Genomic DNA, 22,515 nt, shown 5'->3' with positions numbered 1-22,515 from the left:
CCTGCTGGCCCCCGGATGCTCCTGTCCTCCCCTCCTTCCTAAAAAATCATAGCAGGTTCTTTCCTCCGACACTTCCTCCGTCTGTTCACGGATCCATCTACACAAACAGTTGGATGCACTAACAGCATACACCAAGATCGGCTCAGAAACACAGCGGTGCACCTATACACATGAATACACATACTATACACATCATTTAAGGCCCCTGAGTGTTTGCCTCACTATACTGTATCACTGCCAAACTAATTGGTTTGGTTGGTCAGATAAAATGGGTTTTGGTAGTGATGAAAACTGGACAATTTCACATGTTTATTCTTTATCAGAACAAACCATAGTTTCCATTTAAATGTTGATTTTTCATACAATCTCATCTCACACAAATCCAGATAGAGTGTGCCACATCATCTGTTATAGTTAAAGGAGTAGTTTGACATTTTGGGATCCCCATACAGAGAATTACATGGGAAAATCAACAACACACTCACATATCTCAGCATTAGGTAAGAAGCTGGAGCAAGGAGGCGATTAACTTAGCTTAGCATAAAGACTTAAAGCACGGGGGAAAAGCTAGTCACCAACAAAAAGACACCTACCAGTGACTTCATTTCCTGTCTGGTCATTGCTCCACTAACTTTGAAACTCAAATTCAGGGGTTCATCCCAATGCCTTATCTCACATCCACATTTCCCTCCCTTGCGTCTCTTTCTCACGTCTTAGCTCCACCCTTGTAAGACTCGGGGGAGAGATTAAGATACAGTTATCAGTAGCAGAGCAGCAGTGTTTTCTCTGTTAACAAACACCTGCAGATGAAGAACAACCTGCGCTCTATATTTTACTGAGTCCTGTCAGAGTCACAGAATGCCTTTATATCATTTATTCATTATCTGCATCTGTATTTATTGATGTTTTGATTGTGAGTTCATTATTTAATAACCCAGAATATGATTATGGTGTCTTTTGAACGCTGTCCTGTCAATAACTGATATCCAATCAGTGGGTGTGTCGCGAAGGCTGCACTCGTGTATCCTGGCTTCCCTCTTCTCTGAAAGCCTCCTCTCTCCTTGACTCCCTGACTCCTCCACGTGCATTTAATGAATTCAGACGTCCTTCAAGATCTCAAGGTCTCAATCGATTTCTGGGTCAAGTGATCAAGGATAGAGAATAGAAGAGTTGAGGAGGGATATTGGGATGAAGAACATTTTAAGAATATGAAAGCTTCATGGTTTAGAGATCTATAATACAAAGCGCAATAATTGTGCAAAATAGTTTTTGGGCCACAGAGGATTTGTTGCAATACCATGAGTAGCCACTGTGACAAACTGGCAACAATGCTAGGTGGCGGTGTCATATTCCACTCTGTTGATATATCCATCCTTAATAAACTCAACCACTGATTCGCCTCATTCTGTGGAGATGGTGATATTTGATTGTGGTGGTCTAAAGCTTATAGTAAATGGTGTTTGTTCAAGGCAACTAAAAACAATATTACAAGTTTTTTTTATAAATAACAAATCTTGTCCGTACAAACTGAATGATCTGCACCACCTTATGCTGTAAAAGGTCAAGTTTCAGAGATGCTGGATTTTTAGTAATTTGCATTATTTCAAATGTCAGCATGATTTGAATGAGGTTTTGTTATTTCCGAAAGAGAACTCAGACCTTCCAGTTTCCTTTTGGCTTTCAGAAACCACCAAACAGAGGAGCTGCTTTTCAGTGCATTGCTAGCTCTGGTGTATTTTTGTGGCGAGGTTGCTTTGTTGGTAATGGGAATATTAAATGCATTGTAATGTAAAGAGACACATACATTTCTAATGCAATGCTGAATGAGCCAAGAGAGCTTCATTTAATTGAGCTGAGAGATTCCAATTTGACTGACTGACCTGTTTCTGCTCCTGATGAATACATCTCTCACCATCGAAGAAATAACTGTCCTTCTTACAAATGGTTTTCTCAGACAGTTTAAGGTCTGACGTTATGCAGATTGGTATTCACTCTGCAATCTACATTAGTGACATAAACGGGCTCAGAGGGTCGCCAAAGTTTTAAATTCTACAAGCAGAAACTTTAAAGCTATATGTGTCTGAATATGTGTCTGAAATTATGTTTAGTTCCATCTGTTGGTATGCATGTTATGTATTGTGCAAAGCTTCTGAAGATACATAAATATCAAATAATTGTGGAAAGAATTCCATTGCAGAGTCCAGATTTTGAGTGAAGTGCAAATGATGGATTGGTAAGGGCTTTCTTTTTTTGAAAACAATATAAAGATAGCCAAATAAATGATGAAAACAAAAACAAAAAAACAGGGCGTCGCTTGAAGACAAACTCATAAGGTTGCGGTTGCTAGGTGACAGTGGCACTAGATACCATAACACATTAGACATCAGTGCATGTACCGAAACAATATTGCTTGGACTACACTGGACTATGCTACTGAGTGTTGGAGCCAGATGAGCAGAGAATTATGTAGCCACATGGCAACTCAACAATTAACTGAGTATAACTGTGTCCATGGAAGTGAAGATGTTTAACAATGTGGGTTCGTCATGAGCCTGTGCTGCACACAAACATCCTTTTTGTTACAATGAAACTTGTATAGTTGACAATTCTCACCAGTGTCTATGACCACTGCCTTTAGACACACACGCCTCTGACACTGCTCGTCACCTCAATGCTGTCAACTGACATCTAATTTGCTAATGAGTTAGAATTAACTCTTTCAAGCACGTTATTGCCATTGTTCATGAAGGAGCAGCAGAAATCAATAGCTGGCCTCTTTCCAACACTGTGACATACATGACTTGACACCAAGGGCACCAACAGATGAATGTCAGTGTATCGGCAAATTTCCCTAGTGTCAGATCCAAATTATGAAAATACTCCCCATTCTCAATAAGTCTGAACTTCTTTGTTCATATTGGTTACCATTTGCTTTAAAAAGATCACTTAAATATTTGCTTTATATGTAATACCTTATCTTACAAGTTCCTATTATATATGTTGTTGGCTTGTCCTGGCCTCCAAATTCCCCAGATCCCAATCCGATCAAGCATGCCGGTACCCCACCTTGCAGGACTCAGAAGATCTGTTGCCAGCGTCCTGGTGCCAGACACCATAGGAGACCCCTAGAGGTCCTCTGTGTATGCCTCGACAGGTCAGATCCAAGTCCAGACGGCTCTGGGTACCAAGATGCTCAATCAAATTGAGATGTTGGGAATGTGGAGGCTGGGTCGATGCTTTGAGCTCTTTGTCACGTTCCTCAGGCCATTCCTGAGCAGTTTTTGCAGTATGGTGTGGCTCACTGTCCTCCTGGGGGCAACTGCCATGGGGGAGTGCTGCTGCCACAAGGGGGTGTACTTAGTTTGCAAAGGAGTTTGGGTGGGTTGAGCGTGTCAATGCCAGGACCCAAGGTTTCCCAGAAGAACACTGCATTGTAACAAGATGATCAACATCATTAACCTCACCTGTCAGTGGTTTTAATGTTGTGGCTGATCAGTTTATATAAAATTGACTTGAAATGAAGGAGGTATTTATCAACCTTTTTGTTTTCGACAACAATACAAAGACATACGGGTGAGGGTTGGGCAGTTGCTCCTTGGTGCCCCTATGTTCAGAAAAAAAAACAAAACACAGCAAAAGTGCCCTCTTGGATGCCCCTATGGTAGATAAAACATGATGAAGTGCCCTTGAGGGTACCCTACCAGTGAAGGAAACAAGATGAAATGCACTAATGGGTGCCCCTAAATGGATAAAATGTGATAGGTGGCCTTAAAATAGAGAAAACATGATGCATTGCCATATAGTCTGCCTTACATGCTGGAAAATATTGTGGGGTTTTTTCATTATTTTTTGTCCCTGCCCCTCAGAGAGCCACAGTTTGCCACTATGAATACAAACATAAAGACAGACACATATCCCAGTCCCCTCAAAAACTTTTTCATAAGATATATGTTCACATCGTTATGGTGCCTTTCAATCAAGCAGACACCAGGACAGATTAAGGATTGCTTTACCATTGTGGATCAATAGCTTGCCCCTCATTAGCACTGCAATACAGTGGCTCAGATTCATTAATTCGCTGTTGCTTATTTCTAAACAGAGACTTGGTTTACAGTCAAAGATTAAGGCAACACATTTTTTTTCTATCCGACTTAAATATTTCAAGTAATTGCATTTAATCTGCCTCGGCGTAGTGTTTTTACCTGTGGCTTTCTCAAGACCACATCAAGAACAACCTTTCTCACTAATCAGAAAGTCTTCTTTGATGTGGCTTTATGTGGGGATAATGAGTTAATCATGGGGATAGGGAAATTGAGTGGGACTGCTAATTATGGAGTTAATGCTGTGGAAAGAAACAGAGGATAAGAAATTGAACAGCAGCCCTCCCCAGGTGAGACATGTGCGGGTGTGCGCGTCTGTACGTGTCTGTCTATGTGGACAACACATAGCATGCAAGCACGTGTGGGGGAACTGCGGAACACGTGTGTGCATCTATTATGTACATTTACCGTCACTGGGAGGTAGAAAGTCATTATGTCATAACAGATGCCTCACAGGCCCTCGGTAAGCTGTGCTTAATAGGTCTAGAAACTCATCAGTGGGTCCCCACACTCCCACACAATCACACACACAGGTTTGCCAGTCACTTCATGGTGATATTGTACATCTTAGACCTCCATTTTCATATTCTGTGCTGCATACGGCACTGGAACAGGGCCAAAATCAAAATGGGAAATGAAAGAAATGTAAAGAGCACACCACTGTCAATGTGTTATATGTTTATGTGTATGTATATTCTCTTTTTCTTCTTTTAGCAAGGGTCTGAGTGTCCCTTTAGGTGACAGCAGTGCTATGAAACTAGCAAGTAATTACTGTTTCTATTACAAATTAATCTGCCAATTAATTTGTGATTGATTATTTTCTAGATTGATTTTTTTAGTTGATAAAATGTCAGACAACAGTGAAAAACGTCCATCATAATTTCCCACAGCTGAAAGTGATGTCTTTAAATTGCTTGTATCTTTCCAACTTCAATGGGATATCAATGGGATAACTTTCCAAGATATCCAGTTTTCAGTGAAAGCAGCACAGCCTCCCATTTATGAGGGTGGAAACAGATCATTGCATGATAAATGCCCTTAATGATTAATTGATTACAAAAAATATTGTGTAATTTATGTAGATTATTTTCAGTACGACTCACAAATCTTATTCACACAGTGGTTTATTGTTTGCTAATCCACTGGTCACATATAGACTTGGCTTGGGCAGTATTAAGGTATTATGGTATACCAGGGTTTTTAGAACCCCTGAGGGAATGATTTTTAATTCCATCAAAAATACAGACTCCCCTTCTCCTATGAAACTGATACAGAGATGCTGTATTGAGGTGTTGTATTGTAGTGCACACCATGTGCCACCAGAGGTCAGTCTTTACTCAAGGAAGAGGCAGCTGAGCTGAGAAAGATGGCGACTGCAAGAGGTGGGGATAACGTTACAGAACAGAAGTGAAAACAAACAGCATGTGGATTGTCACATGTAACTTGATGAATGATGGGTTTATTTTTACACAAACATGGTGACTCAATCACTTGTTATTATCAGCAGCTCAGCTTCTATGTGTTCTTTGTTCATTTGTTTTTACACAAATATCACACGTTAAACAGATACCAACCAAGCCAAATGTAGACACTGCCTTGCTGCAGCTGCAGCTACAATGTCATTAACTCAAGGCAACATCCTTTCCTTTTTTTTCACACTCATCAACACCTGAGCTAATCAGCCGATCAACCACTTCCTCATTCTAAATGAGAACCTGAGGTTCTGAGGCCCACCCCACCCCTCCCTGCCACACTGCCCACCAGATGGCAAAGGGACAGATCTATCATTGCTTGTCAGGAGTGTCACGTCCATCGCCCATCTTGGTGTAACGCGCTGCGCCTCAGGGCGTGTCCGTGCCTTTCCCCGTGCCAGGGATCGTGGGCATGTCAGCTGTTGCACCTCCAACACGCCACAGCTGCAGATGCTGCTCATTTGCAGGTTAATGTATTTTGGGGAGAGTCAGAGTGCTGGTGAGTGAAGCAAGCCAGCCATCCAATTAGAGCAGAACAGATTAGGAGGCTTTTTACATTGGGAAAGTCAGAGCGACAGCCTCCGGTGGGCGAACATGTAAAAGTGCAGTTGTGTCCAGAGAGAGGTTAGATAATAGTTTCTTACTGTGAATATCTTGTTATTGTTTTCTGTGGTTGTCCGTCTCTGGCAGGCGTATTGTGAAACGGTGGCCACAGGAGTGGGTGTAGAACCTTCTGGCAATGTGAGCAAGGTGTCCTGTGTACAAAAATAACCGCAGACTGATGAACCCACACTAACTTTTACAGTCACACATTTCTGAGATCTTCCAAATTGTTGACAGGCTAAATGTGTAAATGTGTGTAAGGCTATTCCTGCCTAGCACAGAGCCAAGAGTTCAAATTGAATTACATAAAAATGTAGCCGTTTGCCTTAGAGAAGTTATTTTTATGACTGTGTGTCTCCAGGGCAACAGGCTAATGACACTCATCTCACAGTCTGGTGGCATCCAAATCCATTACGCTACCTAACCCGTGGCATTACAAATCTGCTTGCCATCATCCAATTTGCCTCCTGTAAATTGCCTTTTCATTCTATGAAGAAATGGTTCCCCATTTGTAATATATGTGTCAAAAGGATTACCAATGTAATATTAATATTCTTGCAGACAATTAGACATCACAAAAGGGAACATTATGTCCATAAAATTACCCATGGATTGGGTGGGAGAGTGATACAGAGTGGGGAGGAAGAGGAGAAAGAGGAAGATGGAGAGATTGTCACCACGCAGTGTTGACTGGGGGCCGATGCTGCAGAAGGAACAGGGTGTCGCAAAAAGATAATGAAAAGAGCTAGTACCTCTCACACTGCTGGGCTGAATCAATCAGTAAGGGATTCAAAAAATGTTCATCATTTATTCTCTGCCAGGAGCCTTTCCTGTTCTCAAAAAAAAAAAAAAATAGAATAACTTTGAATACATTTCACGGCACAATTTTTCTGCCAATCAAAAGTAAAACTGTCTTAGAAACTCCCTAACTGTGCTCCTTCTAAATACAACAGGGGGCTCTCCATCACTTTTCCACCTCAGCTGCAGTTTGTTTAATCCAATATGGGATTGTGGGTCCATGGAGACAAACGTCTGTGCATCAGCATGCAGAGGCTGGTTATCCCCATCTGGGCTCGGTTATTATACAGGCCTATAACTCTGTGGAAGTTAAAGCTCTCAGACTGATCTCAGAGGCAGCGTATCCCCGCCCGGCCTTCCCCTCTCCACCTTTGCTATCTGGTTTATATGTAACTAATGTCTGCTGTCTACACGCTGAAGCTTCATTTCAGTCTGCTGAGATGAAAATGTACAGTAAGCAGACCTCGCCCACTTCCTGCGCCCCTCCTCCAAACCGTATATGCCTCCATGTTAATGCCAGTCACGCAGGCAAAGAAGTGCACTCAGGTGGGTTAATGAAATCCTCTCGGGCTGCTAAGCAGGGCAAAGGTTACCAAGGTTCCACCTCCTACGGGAGGTGCACCTACACACTAACCCACAAACATCCTCCTCAGATGCCCAGCCCACCTGTCTCCTAACAGAAGACTGAAGGCAGACACATGTTCACAAGCCAGATGCAAACTCGAAAATCCCTGGCAATCATTTCCATTTTTGTTCCTTTCAAGCAGCATGCTCTCACATCTTACCACCTCTCCACTTAAACAGGCTAAACAGCCTCTCTGCAAGCCGGGAAGTAATGGGAAATATTACATTTCAATGGGTTTAATACTTAAAATTCCTCCCTGACTTGGTGTAGAATATTTATGATAGTAAAACACATTGCATTTCCAGACTATCAAGAAGAGCCACAGGCAAATGTGCCTAAGAAGTGGCCTGTTTGGGGAATATTTTATCTCTACATGGTAGCTCCTTAAATGGATTTATGACTCATAAAAACAATCTACTGGAAGCGCTGCGCACATAAATGCTACCGCGCGTTACCTCGTTGACTTCAGAGAGGAACTGCATCACAAAACAAGAGGAGAAGTGGGCTCGTGGTTACCTGGGGAGATGGGTCAATAAATGTCAGCATGGCATCATTAGCCCTGTCACTTAATGATGCAGCCGGCTAGAAGCACGACGCTGATGTGCTGCGTTTTCGTGGCCATGTGGAAACAATGCTAGAATGAGACAAAAGCGTTTTGGGGGGGGTATTTCACATGATGGCATGCACACGGCAAATATCATCATGACCATTAATGCCGTCGCAGGCAGTTAGCGGAAAGCATAGATGAAGCTTGGCGAACGTGACTTCAGGAGTGTTTTTCCCTCTCCACTCTGGGGTGCCGTTTGTAAAGTGTCTCACGCTGAAAATAACATCAACATTTTGCCACATTTAGCTTCAAACAATGTTTAAGAAAGTGTTGTGAATTTATTAACGTCACCTTTTACCACATTTACAGCAATATTTGTTAACTTAGAAATATATTAAATGTTAAATCTAAATATTAAATCTAAATCTAAATGTTAAATCTAAATGCTAAATATAAATATAAATGTTAAATCTAAATGCTAAATATAAATATAAATGTTAAATCTAAATATTAAATCTAAATCTAAATGTTAAATCTAAATGCTAAATCTAAATCTAAATGTTAAATGTTAAATCTAAATGTTCTGGGTGAAACTAAATATTTAGCTAATATGCAAATTCACACTGCCGGTCACCGAAAGTACCAAAATAAAAGCTTGAGATGGTCAGACTGTGTTTATAGAATCAAATAACGAATTAAAAACAACTTATCGGGGGAAATGGACACTTGAACATACATTAGCATGATAATAACTACCTAAAATAACAAGAAATATGCTTGGAGAAATTTTATTTGATGTGTACTTTGAGTTATTAGTGTCCCTTCGGAGGGAATCACCTTGTTGTTTACAAATACTTACGGGGAGAAAACCAGCAGAATTTAGCTACATATATATATGAATATCTCACATTTTTCACGTCACTATATCACCGTTTAGACTAATCTGGTGTTTGTAAAGTCTACAAACACAATGATTAACAAACATTACTATCACGTTCTGAAATTAATAACATGGTTATCGTAGATTAGTGGGGCTAACCGTTAGCTGTTAGCCCCGTTAGCGGTGTCTGTAATGACTCATTAACTCTAAACAGTCCGTGAAAAAAATATTTTTTCCAGCGGATGTCTTAGTTACAACATGATTGAGCTAAGTGGAGTAGTTTCATGTCATATCCCACAACGGGAGGCTTTTAACAGATGACGTCCTGATATTAGCTTTGCTGCTGCTGCGGCCACTGATGCTTTCTAGACATCGTGATTTCCCAAAACTGAATAAATACCACACCGCAACACAAAACTGCTTTGCTAGCTCAATCATGTTGTAACTAAGACATCCGCTGGAAAAAAATATTTTTTTCACGGACCGTTTAGAGTTAATGAGTCATTACATACACCGCTAACAGGGCTAACAGCTAACGGTTGTTAGCTTAGCTTAGGTTGTTAGTCCCTCCGAAGGGACACTAACAACTCAAAGTACATGTCAATTAAATTTCTCCAAACATGTTTCTTGTTATATTAGGTAGTTATTATCACGCTAATGTATGTTCAAGTGTCCATTTCCCCCGATAAGTTGTTTTTAATTCGTTATTTGATTCTATAAACACAGTCTGACCATCTCAAGCTTTTATTTTGGTACTTCCGGTGACCAGCAGTGTGAATTTGCATATTAGCTAAATATTTAGTTTCACCCAGAACATTTAGATTCAACATTTAACATTTAGATTTAGATTTAGCATTTAGATTTATATTTATATTTAGCATTTAGATTTATATTTATATTTAGCATTTAGATTTAACATTTAGATTTAGATTTAATATTTAGATTTAACATTTAACATTTAGGTGCCACATATAATATTTAGATTTAACTATTTAATATATTTCTAAGTCAACAAATATTGCTGTAAATGTGGTAAAAGGTGACATTAAAAATTAACAACACTTTTTTAAACATTGTTTGAAGCTAAATATGGCAAAATGTTGATGTTATTTTCAGCGTGAGACACTTTATAAACGGCACCCCATACTCCACTGTGGGAGAAGCAGGAGACAACATATTTCTTTATTTTGGATCCATATGCTGCCAAGCCCTCATGGTGCCATCCACAAGGGGAAAAATATGTGTATATGTGTGTGTGTGTTTCAGTTAGCAGGCCGCTCTGAGTCCTGACGTCCAGCTGATGGGTTTATTTGAATCTCCCACGCAATATGGGGGATGGTTCTGTCGCTATCAGCGAGGTGAAGTGTGGTAATATGAGCAGAGACAGAGGGAAGTTAGATGTGTCCTCTTTTTAAGAGCTCCCTGTCAGGGTGGTTGACATTATAGATTTGCTGGTAGAGGAAGAATCTCACTACATACCTAGATGTAGAGGAAACACCTTCACAGTATTCATTTCCTGCATGGATAGTGTTCCATTATCGTGTTTCCTAAAATACTGCACGAATGTTTCATTTCTTTTGTGGTAACATACTGAATAAAAAGCTTCCCATTTGGTTCCTAGTGCCATCTAGTGCTTACCCTATATCTATCTAGACATGTCTGTCTGCTTTATGTCACACACAAACCTGAACGAGGTGTCTGGTCTCCACAGCAACAGGTCTCCCCTCTCTCATGCTCTCAGTGAACCAACTGATGTCTAACACATGCACGCTGGGTAGATTCTTCAGGGCACACTCCTTCAGCCACTTCCACAGGGATGAAGCCTGGCTCTCCTCTGACACCACATGAGTGACCTCATCGCTGTAGAGACAGAGGAAAAAATCTGTCAGAAGGTTTATTGTTCACTTTATGGTTAGCAAGGATGGTAGTGAGAATTATTTGGTCTAAAACCGTCGGGATCAAGTTTCTGTTCAAGCTTCGAGCATCTGTACGGGAAGCACAGGAATCGATACAGTGAAATTCTTGCATGCAGGCACTTTCAGTTTAAAAACACAAAAATCTAAAATTTAAAATATTGAGTGCAACATAACACTTCTGTATAACATGAAATATGCTTGATAAACAAGGGACAGTTACCATTGATAAAAACACATTTATGTCTGATTTATTAACATTAATTACTAATTTAATGAACTGCCTTCATCAGGCAGTGTTTCCCACAAGTGCAAAATTGGAAATGAAAAGCCTGGAAATATAAAATGATTCCACTGATCTATCGGCCTGGTCTCAAGCACTGTTCATACGTTCTCCTTTGAAAAGTAATGCACCAAAATTTTGTACATACCCTACATAATCATGAGCCAGTCATTTGTGTATAACCCACATATTTTAGTAGGGTGTGATGACATGACTAATGCACTGACAGGAGTAAAGAAGGAAGTGGTCCTTGTTAAGAGGCTCAGTAGTGGGGTGGTGAATGGGTCATAAAACAAAGGACTATCTTTCAGGACTTCCCCCAGAAGACCAGCACACAGAGCCATGTGAACTTCGAGTGAACTTTGAGTCACTTTAATGTACACTGTCACCATGTTTCTTTTCCTGTAACTAACCACAGTAACTTAAAGCCTAGTTCACATTACACAATTTTCACCGCGATTTTGACGTTGCAGAGGATCTTGAGAGCCACCTTGGGTCGGAGGTGAGTCGGCAGATAGTCTGCCACGACGAGTCCTCATGTGTGAACAAGCTGACGAGCAAGTCGCCCCCTCGTCTGCCACTGGGACTGGATATCTGGCATGCTAGAAAACTGGAGAAGTGTGACACGACTGACAAAGAGCATCAGCCAATGAGAGGCGGTATATGTCCCATGTCAGCATGCAGGAGGACGGAAGAAATGTGAGGAGGACAAGCCGCAGGGTTGCCACTTGCCAGGTCCACTTATTAGCCGCAACTTTGGGTTTGTTTCTAAAGTGGAGTTGCTTATTTGGGCTTGCTCTCTAAACATCACCTTTCTCTATATATATCCATCTAATAAGTTATTTAAACACATGATAGTTGCTTCTTTTGGGCTTGTTTCCATAGCCCTGGTTGCTTGTTTCTCTCCCAAGATCTGGCAACACTGACAAGCTGGCAAGCAACAACAACAATGGCGGCATTCACAGGATCATGGGGAGTGCGTTGGGAAGAATATCCATGCCTTGACAATGTGTTGTCTCCAAGTATGGTGCTCTGTCGGCGAGGGCTCGGTGGAGAAATCTTGTGGTGTGCACTAGAGTTCTCAACAGGCCCAAAAATTCAACCCGAAACCGAAATGACCCGAGGGACTTGAAGCCCGAAACCAGCCCGGCCCGACATCATCACATACATCACTGGGTCTGAGCCCGATTGAACCCGAGTTTGTGTTTTTTTTTTAAATGGAAGGAGAAAAAAATGATGCTCCACCTGTGCGCCTCAGCAGTCTGGCTTCCCTGGCTCAAATACAGTATCTTTAATCACTTAAAGTCAACCAATCATTCATGACCCAAAATAATATTACCAGACAGACAGGCTTCAACGTCAGCGTGGGGGAGAGCAACCATTGCGCATCATGTAGCGCTGCGCCGCTGCATTTAATGAGCCGCAGCCACTCTCAACACTTTTCCTGCACCTGAACACTGACTGACTGCCTGAACTTCGCTCACACTTCACAGCAGAATATCTTGTTTTAGTATTATTATTTTTTTCATCAGAACGGAATTCAGCATTCTTTATTTTTATAATTCGCATATTCTTCTTGCTTAATTATTATAGCCCTATTATCATCCCCCTTACACACACACGCACACAGCAGATGATACTTCAACTTCAACTCAAACACTTTATTAAAAACGGTAACTATAACCTTCAAACTTCAACAACATAACATTGAATAATGAATGGATTTGGAATAATCTTAACAGACATGCATATTTTCTTCCTCACAGGCTGCTCAGAAGTGAGAACCATGGACAGCAGCATTGTGTGTTAGTGCTACTGTCACAGCCTCACACAGTGCGCTTCTCTGACAGACACACTTTTTTTTTTTTCCTAAACCTAACCACTAAAGTGCAACACACACCGCCGCCGGCGCGGCGCTGTGGCCGTCAAGGGCCGCCCCCCAACACACACTGGCAGCGGCGCGCAGCGGCACCGTCAACATGTATTTCCCACCCCAGCCCGCTAGGTGGCTGTACCTACACCAGTTGCCAACGGTTGCCAACTGCTAGTAACAGAGGAAGAAGAGGAAAAACTTTGAGGCAACAACAACTTGAATTTCACAGGTGAGTTTCTTATCAAAGTCGTCTTATTAAAAACTTGAAACAACCGGAGTTGATCCTACGAGACGAGACGTAGGGCCTACATAAAAGGCTTTTCCCGCAGCGCCACCATGAGCGCTGGCCGCGCTGGAAATAGAGCAGTGGGCTGAAGCAGAGCACTGCTTCAGCCCACTATCCTCAATACATCGGCCGGCCGATATATCGGGCCGATATTTGAGTTTTTTACTTGTATCGGCATCGGCCGATACGCGTGTGGGTTCGCAGATTTATTTTTCCCTGGCATGATTTACAGACAGGCATCCACAGGCAGCTCTGTGTTGCCGGAAGACCCTGCAGCGCACATGCAGCGAATCCTACTGTGTACAGTAGTTGTTGTTTTATTTATGCTTCAGCTTAAATATTTGTTTATTTTATAAAGACATTACTGGAAGATTTAAGAGCACTGAACTGAACTTTTTTATTTGAATGTATCATAATAATAATAATAATAATAATAACATTCTACCTGTTCTACCTCAACTTCCCATCTTGTTTTAGTATTTTTTACTGTTCAATAAATGTTTCTTATTTTAAACTTGAGACCTGTAATATTTGTTATCATTGTGTCATTTTTTTTATGTAAATTGAGGGAGCAAAAGCAGTATGGGCCCCAAATATCGGCTCAAGAAAATTGGCAGTCCATAATCGGTCATCGGCTAAGGGTGATGGAAAAAAATCGGTATCGGCATCGGCCCTAAAAAAATCCATATCGGTCTATCCCTAATGAGTATACGTTGGACCAACTCTTTTTAGATGTCACTCAGAACTTTTGTGCATGTCGGGATACTTTTTTCTTGGGATCTGATTCATCAGTGGTTGGGGTGTTGATAGGTTGCGATCCAAACCTCTGAAGCTAATTGTTCAGCATTAGCTACCACAGAGACCTGGGGCCTCATTTATAAACGAGTGCTTAGGATTCATACTAAAAGTTGACGTGCGCCCAAAAGATGAAAATGGCATGCACCAAAAAATAATCTGATTTATAAAACCGTGCGCACGCACACTTGCACACAATGTTCTCTTTATAAATCACAGACCTCCTGGAGTTGTGCCCACCCAGATCCGCCTCATATTCTGCCCTCTACACGCCCTAGTTCAACCATAAATGGTCATGCAAATCACCTCATGAATGCGATCTGCATATAAATAAGCCGGCATGCGAGTGTTCTCTCGTTGTGAGTCACGGCGACGGGTGAGAAACGAACCAAAAAACGGAATTTCTCGAGACTGAGCTAGAGACCCTTTAATGGGAGGTGGAGGACTGAAGAAAGATTTTATTTGGTGGCCACAGCAGCGGGATCACTAATAAAAGAAAGCAAAGAAGTGGCAACACATCAACGCTACTGATGCTGTCAGCTGTGTCTGTGGGACTGCACGGACAGTGACAGAGAAAAAAAAAGTGGTCTGATCTAAAGGTAGACCAAATATTTCTACTCCTTTATCAACATGTAGTTAATGTGTTGCTTTTAAATTTGAGGATGTTTGACATTGATGTGCGACATAAAGAATCACAATTTTTAAAGGTGGAGGCAAAAAGGAGTATGTGCCAGTGCCATCTTGCGCAATTACGCACGAGGGTCACTGCAGTATTTATGTTTATGGCAATTAGTCTGATCAGACACCCGGCCTGAATTACAGCATGAACCAGTGGCATCCCTGTCCCAAAATACAGCGTGTAATTTGAAATACAATTCAAAGATGAAAGTGTAATAGGCGAACACAGTGTAATAGGCGAACACGTTTCTTCATGCCGGTTTTGTCATGAACAGCACATGTCTAAGTAGGGCTGATGAAATGAGTGTAACGGTTGTGCTTAATGGCTGTATTTCGAGACATGATAAATGCACTGGAAATATTTAGCTAAATAAATAAATATATTCCATGCAGTCCCGCCATCCTCTCCCCCTCCTGCGCTCACAGAGTGGACAATGAGACGTTAGGGGCAGTGCGGATTAAATACGTATTTAGAAAGAATTTCAATTCAGGATTTGAGTTGGATTTTACAACATTTTTATGATACAATTATCACTCACTCCAAGCGCAAAATAAGGCTGCTGGATTTAATTTCAATGATAACATGGATCTAAGGTGGATATATCGTGACATTAAATTTGTGTGAGACATCAATAAAAATCTGACTCCACTTCTCCACCTCGCCGTCTGCATCGCCACTTCCTCCAAAGTGTGCGCACACGACTCAGAGTTTGCTTACAGGTGCGCACATTCTCCCGCCAAGTTTATTTTTATAAATCACAACCTTTGCGTGGGAAGTGGCGTACGCCACTTTCAAGCCCTGTTTTGTGCGTAAGGAAGCTTTATAAATGAGGCCCCTGATAGTTAAAACAGGTAAAAACACTGAATAAAGCTGTGTCACATTACAAATCAGTGTTTTTCCGAAGCTCTCCGGTGGTCAGACATCAGGAGGAGCTACTAACTGAGCTGTAGCTATTGTTAGCTTAGCATATTTTTAGGTGCTTAGCTTGTTTTAAGGTTACAATTCCTTCAGTGTTTATCGCTAGAGGTTTTTATAGGGAGTCAAATTATTTGCAGAGGTCTCCTTCTCTCCAAAACAAACGGACCCAGTAATCAAACTGGTAATAAAAAAAAAAAATAAAAAAATAGTGTAGAATAGTTAGGGGGCCTTTAAGTGTTTCAGTTTCTCTTAATGCAAAAAATTAGATGGCGAAAGCCTTTTTACCATGTTTATGGATTAGGATTCCCAGGATACTTTGAATTGTTTGATTGAAAGATTTCCTTCACTGCTTGACTTAACAGAAAGAACTTTCCTGTCTCAGTCTCCTCAGCCTTTAGAGAGTGCAGAGGTTCAAGTGAGGCTTTTGAAATGCAGCTCAGATCTCAGCATCATGGTCTTACTCGTGCTGTTTTGGGATCAACACTGGGTGAACAACAATCAGCACAGACCCTCAATGCCTCCCTCCACTGTTTGATAGCTGAACTCGTTCAACCGGTGCCTCCTACAGCTCCGCCGAGACTTCCTCAACAGACTTTTCATCACAGCTTCCTCCCCTCTGCTTCCTGCCACGGAGTCTAACTACCATACCCAATCAGGGCGCCCAGCCGTGCATAATTACCCTGGGCACGCTCCTCCTCTTCCTCTCTCCTGGCGTGGGTAAATCAGTGGAAAGACTCTTTAAGGGATATCCCAGCAGAGCTCAGGCTGAGGCCTAATTGGCCAAATCACTGACGAAACTAATCCCCTATCTCAGCATACCAGTCCGGCCACCGATGGTCCACGTTTTCAATAAAAGTCCTTCCCAGCACAGAGACATGAACAAAGAGCCTCTCAAACAAACACATCTGAGGTATCTCAGGGACACAGCTATTATCTCCAAAAGCTTAAATTCACCTGGCGTGAACAGTTGTCTAACCATAGTAATAGAGATTTGGCTCTTGAGGCCAATTTCCCTCTAAAATCACACAGGGTTGGGTTCCTATGTTGGAACAAGATTAAGATCATAGAAAGAAAAACCCTCTCCCCGTGCCATGTTTACCTAGATATAATCCATCCCCTGAATTGGGATCCTTATCTCATGCGTAGCCGCACAGAATGTAAAACGGCAGATTGACATGCAAATGAGCGAGAATGCAAGCCCAGCACCAGATTGTACTTTCCAGAATCAGTGGGACTCTGAGCCCAGACACAAGGACAGGCTAAAGTCAATGGGCTTTGATAGGGAGAACCCTCTTGAGTCGTCGCATGTCAGCGGCTACCCTCCTATTCCTTCCAGTGAAATCCAACAGGCAGATCAAAAACACAGTGTGTCCATAACTGATTTTTACACCATGGAGAGGTTTCATCTGTTTGCCTTTTCCAGCTGCTCCCATGAGACATCTTCACTGAGATATACCCAATCCCTGTAAGTAGTAAATTAATCATAATGAATAAATATCTGAATTAAATTACATTTAATTACCATTCAACTCATTCAAAAAGAGCTGCTTTCATGCCCAAACTACCAAGATGTCTCATTATAGATAAACTACATGAGGAAGTGGCCAAGTGAAAAGCCCTAGATACCAACTGTCCAATCAGAACTTAAATTGGCAAGGCAGGCCTGCAAAGCTTTGGATTTCTCCATATGTTGAAATGGTGTGTATGAGGCTGGAGCAAGAGCAATACTTTAATGCAGTGGTTCCCAGCTGGTGGTCACAGTCCAAAAGTGGACCGTGGTCTATTCTGAATGGACCGCAAGTGGATCGCGAATATGTCAAGTTTGTAAAAGAAATCTTTATTTTGAAGTACGGTGACTTTTCCGCACAGAGCTTTTACTTTGAAGTGCCGTTTCTTGCTGTAGAGAGAGTGACTAACAGACAGCTACTTGACAGATGTCGCTTCTCAAAGTCCAGGATAGAACCTTGAACGGCTGAATTTCAAGGAAGATATGTCATCGAATCCCGCCCAAGGACAGTTCCAATGTCAAGGAGACTTGGAATTCTACCGAGAACAGAGTTCCTCCTTCAAGGAATTTCCAAGGATACAAAGTGGGCATAATGAACCCACAACTCTTTGCGCACAATTTGCTGGAGTTAAAGGCAGGGCCTCTTCAATGACGCACACCAGGGGGCGCTCACTAGCTTGTTCTAATGTGTGTTCACTGTATGCTAGGAGGGAGTCTATCCTACCAAGGAAGCATCCTTGACTTTAAAGAAGCACTAAGAGACAGCAAACCAACTCAACAACATGGCCAAATGAAAGTATGACCCTGAATGTATTAAACAGTGTGGACCTTGAATTAATGACTACAGAGAAATCTGGACCCCGATTCTGGACCAGTTAGGAACCACTGCTTTAATGTAAGCATAGCATTAGCATGTCGAGCTGACTAGATCACGAGCTACAGTGGTAACCTAATGTAACTGCATAATTGAGTAATGCTCAAAGAACAGTGGCATTTAGAACCACAATATCAGATACTCATGTCTTGCAACGTGACCTCAGTCTAAAGAATTATTGTCATTTTACGCACAGTTTACACTCTAGATAGATATTTGTCACAGTTCTAACTGGCCGAGTCGCTCTGTGAATGCACACTGTAGATGTACAAGCTTTCTCAGGGGGATTGGTTTTGCAGCGAGGGCCTGATGAAGATGTGCTGACTGATGCAGTTAAAAGTAACCTTTGACATCTTGAAGTTTTGGATGCAATCAGTGAAGCCATTCGTGTCACAATCCCACCACTCCTGGTTCCGATTGCTCCGCAGAAAGCCATGCCAAAAAGCCACCCTCAACCTAAATAGCTTCTGCTCATCTTTAAAAATGTGAATGTGAACAGCCAAACAAAAACCTCAGATGAGAGCAATAAATCAGAATGAGCACTAGGGCTTGCAGTGTGAATGCCACATACAGTAGCTCAGACATACAGGACACACCTCTTTACCGCCATGTGTCCAACATAGAAACTAATTTTGGTATTGATTTGGAGTCACTAGATGACATCACATGAAAGCTTTTGAAAAAACTGTTAGTAAGGGATTTTCTAATAAGATATTTACGTAAATAAATTTAATCAAAATTATTCCGCAACTGACACAGATTTATCATCATTATTTAATAATCATTTCTCAAAAATATGGACTAGTCATCATGAAGGCATTTAGAAAAACATGAGTACTGTGTCATTTCAACAGTATTTTATTGATGGTCAACCCCCAGCAGTTAGGTGTGAGGGCTGTGAGGTGAGCTAACCCTGCTTCTACTGGCAACTGGAACTGAAGACGCCTGTTGAATATCCAACTTAAAACTGACTTCACCGCGGTCATTCGTGAAAGAGCATTCATTGCAGCTCATCAATCAGCCAGGACAAACATGTCGATATTTGGATCCATGTTTATGTGCATCAGACTTGAAATTAGGCCAAGGGGAGACTGGTGTGTGTGTGTGTGTGTGTGTGTGTGTGTGTGCGTGCGTGCGTGCATGTGTGTGTGTGTGTGTGTGTGTGTGTGTGTGTGTGCCAGCATATTCCTTTATGCACAGAGGTGTGCACACAGTGTATCTGACCATATGCTCAAGGCAGTGTGCCTATAACTTGTGTAAAACTAGATACAGGAGGTGTTGCTATCAAACTGCAGCTGATATCAGTTTTGTCGGCTTGCTGAATTAATGTCAGTTTGAGGCAGGCACGCTCTACTTCCTGTCGTTGGTTTCAAACAATTGTATCAAGCCAAGTGTAACCGTAGGAGCGCTCAAGCTGTGTTTCTGGGAATGCTGCCATGGCCAAGCTGGCGCACGGCTGGCAGGCACACTTTGACACGCATTTAAACACTCACACACACACGTTGGTTATACTATACCCGTGAGGACTCTTTACCTAAATCACATGCTAACTTCAACCATTTTTTTAACCTTGAGGGAACATAAATTTGGAGAAAAGGGCCTTACTGTGATTTTCTAAAAGTCAAATTGATTCTTGCAGCAACAAAGGCAGAGAAACACACACCCACCTGCTCACCAGAGGAGCTCAGAGTCTGAGTCTTTAGCTGCCCAGGCCTTAAAACAAAGTGGACTTTTAAAAATGGAGAGGCTGCATCAACAGTATCACTAGCCTCAAAGGAACCTGACTCTGAAGCGTAGCGGATGTCAAGCAGAGTACTTCTGCTGTGTTCACAGTTTGGGATTTAAAAGATACTTTCAATCAGAGACAAAAAAAATGAAGACAGCATGCTGCTTCCATAATTACCGCACAATAGATGATTCATCATCGCGAGGAACAAGCTCACAAAACATCTCTCCTTAAGTGCGACTTCACAAAAAACTTTTGCCAAACTCATTAAAAAAGTTTGTGTGTGCTCTCTTACCTTTCTTCCAATGTTTTTAGTTTTCTACAAGATGTAGCTGGGTTAGCCACTTTCTTCCCCTTCCTAAATGTATTTATGTAGGAGCTGTGAGTTATGGCTCAGGGGGAAAATCCACCAAGGTGTAGCAGAGACAGGATGGATGCCCTAACCCTTACTAATGAAGTATTCATGAGACAATGGAAGCTCTCTAATTAGCTAATTGGACCTGAACTTCCTTTAAAAAGCCTTGTGTTTTCAAGAAAATGGCACAAAGTAACACTGACTATCTCACTGGAGACCTGCTCAATAATGTCCTGAGCCTTTTTGCAGTGGAACAGTCTGATCTGTCTTTATCTTAAACACCTGGGTTGTTGGTATACAAAGTCAAAATTCAGCACAGGAAATGATGTCTTGCACAGACAATCATTTCATTATTTAGGTTATTTTAACTGTTTTTACAGACTTTAAATGGATATTTATTTAAAGGGCAGCTTCTGGTTTTTTTTTTCACTGTTTCTTTCAGGGCTGTGTCTGGTTAATTCTTGCACTTTGTAAAAAAGGTCTGTCTCTGTGGAGATCCTTGATTTGAGCCTGTCAGTGACAAGAATCAAGCACTTTTAGTGGACAGACATTTACAGTGCAAACATGCCCCAAGTGATTAGATTGCAGCCTGTTTTGCTGCTGCCAACTGCAGCTGCCTCGCTCAGTACTGGACCAGTTTTAAATATTGTTGTCTCCACTCGTCACAGATACAAAAAGGGTCCAGGTTGAAAAATACAGTTACACATTAAGCATGAAAATAAGTCTTCATTTTATATTTATTGTCCCGACTGTTAGACAGTCACCCGGCTTGAACGTTATCACCTGATTGAATGGCCGTCAGTGGTTATCAGTGTCACAGATATGGATTAGAAGTGTCCTGCTCCACCAACTAGTTGTGTTCAGAATGCCATTATCATTGTATTGAATGGCTGTGTTTATTGTTATGCAGCAACAGAGGGAGTCAGCTTACCTAAAGTTAAAAAGAAAGAGCAAGAAAGTCCGCACAGGGAGTTTAATTGGGTTGGTGGATGGTTCAAACATTGGACTGTCACCTAGAGGACAGAATTTGTGTCCTATGTAAAAACAATAGTCAATGTAGAGTTATTTTAAGTACATGATGTATGACCAACCCACTCTCATCCCCAGGTCGTCAAATATTGACACTTTATCACGTCCCAAAGGAACCCTTTAGCGTCTTTATAAGACACACTGGGCTTTTAGCTAACTCAAATGTAAATGTTCCACATCAGTACTTGACGCTGACAGCAACTGAGGTAGTACAAAGAGCAAGGTAGTCTGCACAGTTTGGAAGAGAAGGGAAGTTGGATGGGTCAAACAAAACAAGACTTTCACCCAGGAGACCGCAATTCATGTCCTAATCAATGTTCTTTCCAATGATATTACGTAACTTACTTATGTCTTGTGTGAAACCAAAAGTCATGGCTGTTTTAACGTAACTTTACATAATTAATGAATAGACAAGTGTCACTCGTGTTGTGCCCTTTGCTATGACAGGTGAAATATATGACAAAGCATTGGTATTTAACAACTGGGAATGAAAATGGGTTTGTATGTCACGTGATATATATGACTTATGTCACATCATACACATCATGTAACATATTTACTTAGTCTTTGTGTCTACATCTAACAAAAATGAAAGTGAAATCTAACAAAACGGCTCCCAATGCCATCAGGCATTCAGTGTGCTGATAACGGCATTTTGAACATACTCATCAGAGTATCAGGACCATACAAACCCATATGTATGATGCTGATAACCACTAATAACTCCCACTTAATTGACTGATAACATTTCAAATGAATGAGACTGTACAACACGCTCAATCAGTTATTATTGTGAACTTCAGTTTAATGGAGTTACATTAAAAGCCTTGAAGGCCAACTACAAGGTAAAACTATTGTGGCTGGCACCTTAACAAAGAACACAAACCCAGAAAATACTCCTGCTCTTCTCTCTACATTTGCTTGTTCTGTTGAGCTTCACTCAGAAAAGCTTTTAGGCACAGAGCCCTGCTCAGTCAGTGAACAACAAAATGGCAAGCTTTTTCCAACCTGAGGACGTCTTCCACTATAAAGCCCTTTGACCTGGCCAGCTGGGTCAGAAAGTTTCTCCTGCTGCGGCCCATTTTCCTCTCCACCAGGTACAGTCTGACATCCTCAAACTTCACCCCTTCACGCCTGGGAACAACGGCTTCCGCTGGTCTCAACCTTTTCCTCACACGAGGCACATTAGGAGCATGGAACATCTCCTCTGAGGTGAGCTATCCAAAGTATTTCTGCACCTCTAGGAATTCCT

General features: G+C 41.6%; 1 protein-coding gene across 1 annotated transcript in view; it reads right to left on the bottom strand.

The window, feature by feature from the left end:
• Nucleotides 1–22,515, bottom strand: part of dntt (deoxynucleotidyltransferase, terminal) — a 120,416-nt gene extending 97,901 nt beyond the window's left edge. The window contains exons 1-3 of the mRNA XM_033613582.2: nucleotides 22,272–22,515; nucleotides 10,711–10,885; nucleotides 6,217–6,327 (exon numbers count right to left, since the gene is read on the bottom strand). Of these exons, the coding sequence (XP_033469473.1) occupies nucleotides 6,217–6,327; nucleotides 10,711–10,885; nucleotides 22,272–22,465 (480 nt within the window). The 5' untranslated portion in view covers nucleotides 22,466–22,515. The remainder of the gene's footprint in view (nucleotides 1–6,216; nucleotides 6,328–10,710; nucleotides 10,886–22,271) is intronic.

This window comes from Epinephelus lanceolatus, chromosome 17, assembly GCF_041903045.1.
Source record: "Epinephelus lanceolatus isolate andai-2023 chromosome 17, ASM4190304v1, whole genome shotgun sequence".
Taxonomy (NCBI): Eukaryota; Metazoa; Chordata; class Actinopteri; order Perciformes; family Serranidae; genus Epinephelus; species Epinephelus lanceolatus.
Note: the sequence above shows the minus strand (reverse complement) of the source record. Positions and strands in the feature narration are given on the sequence as shown.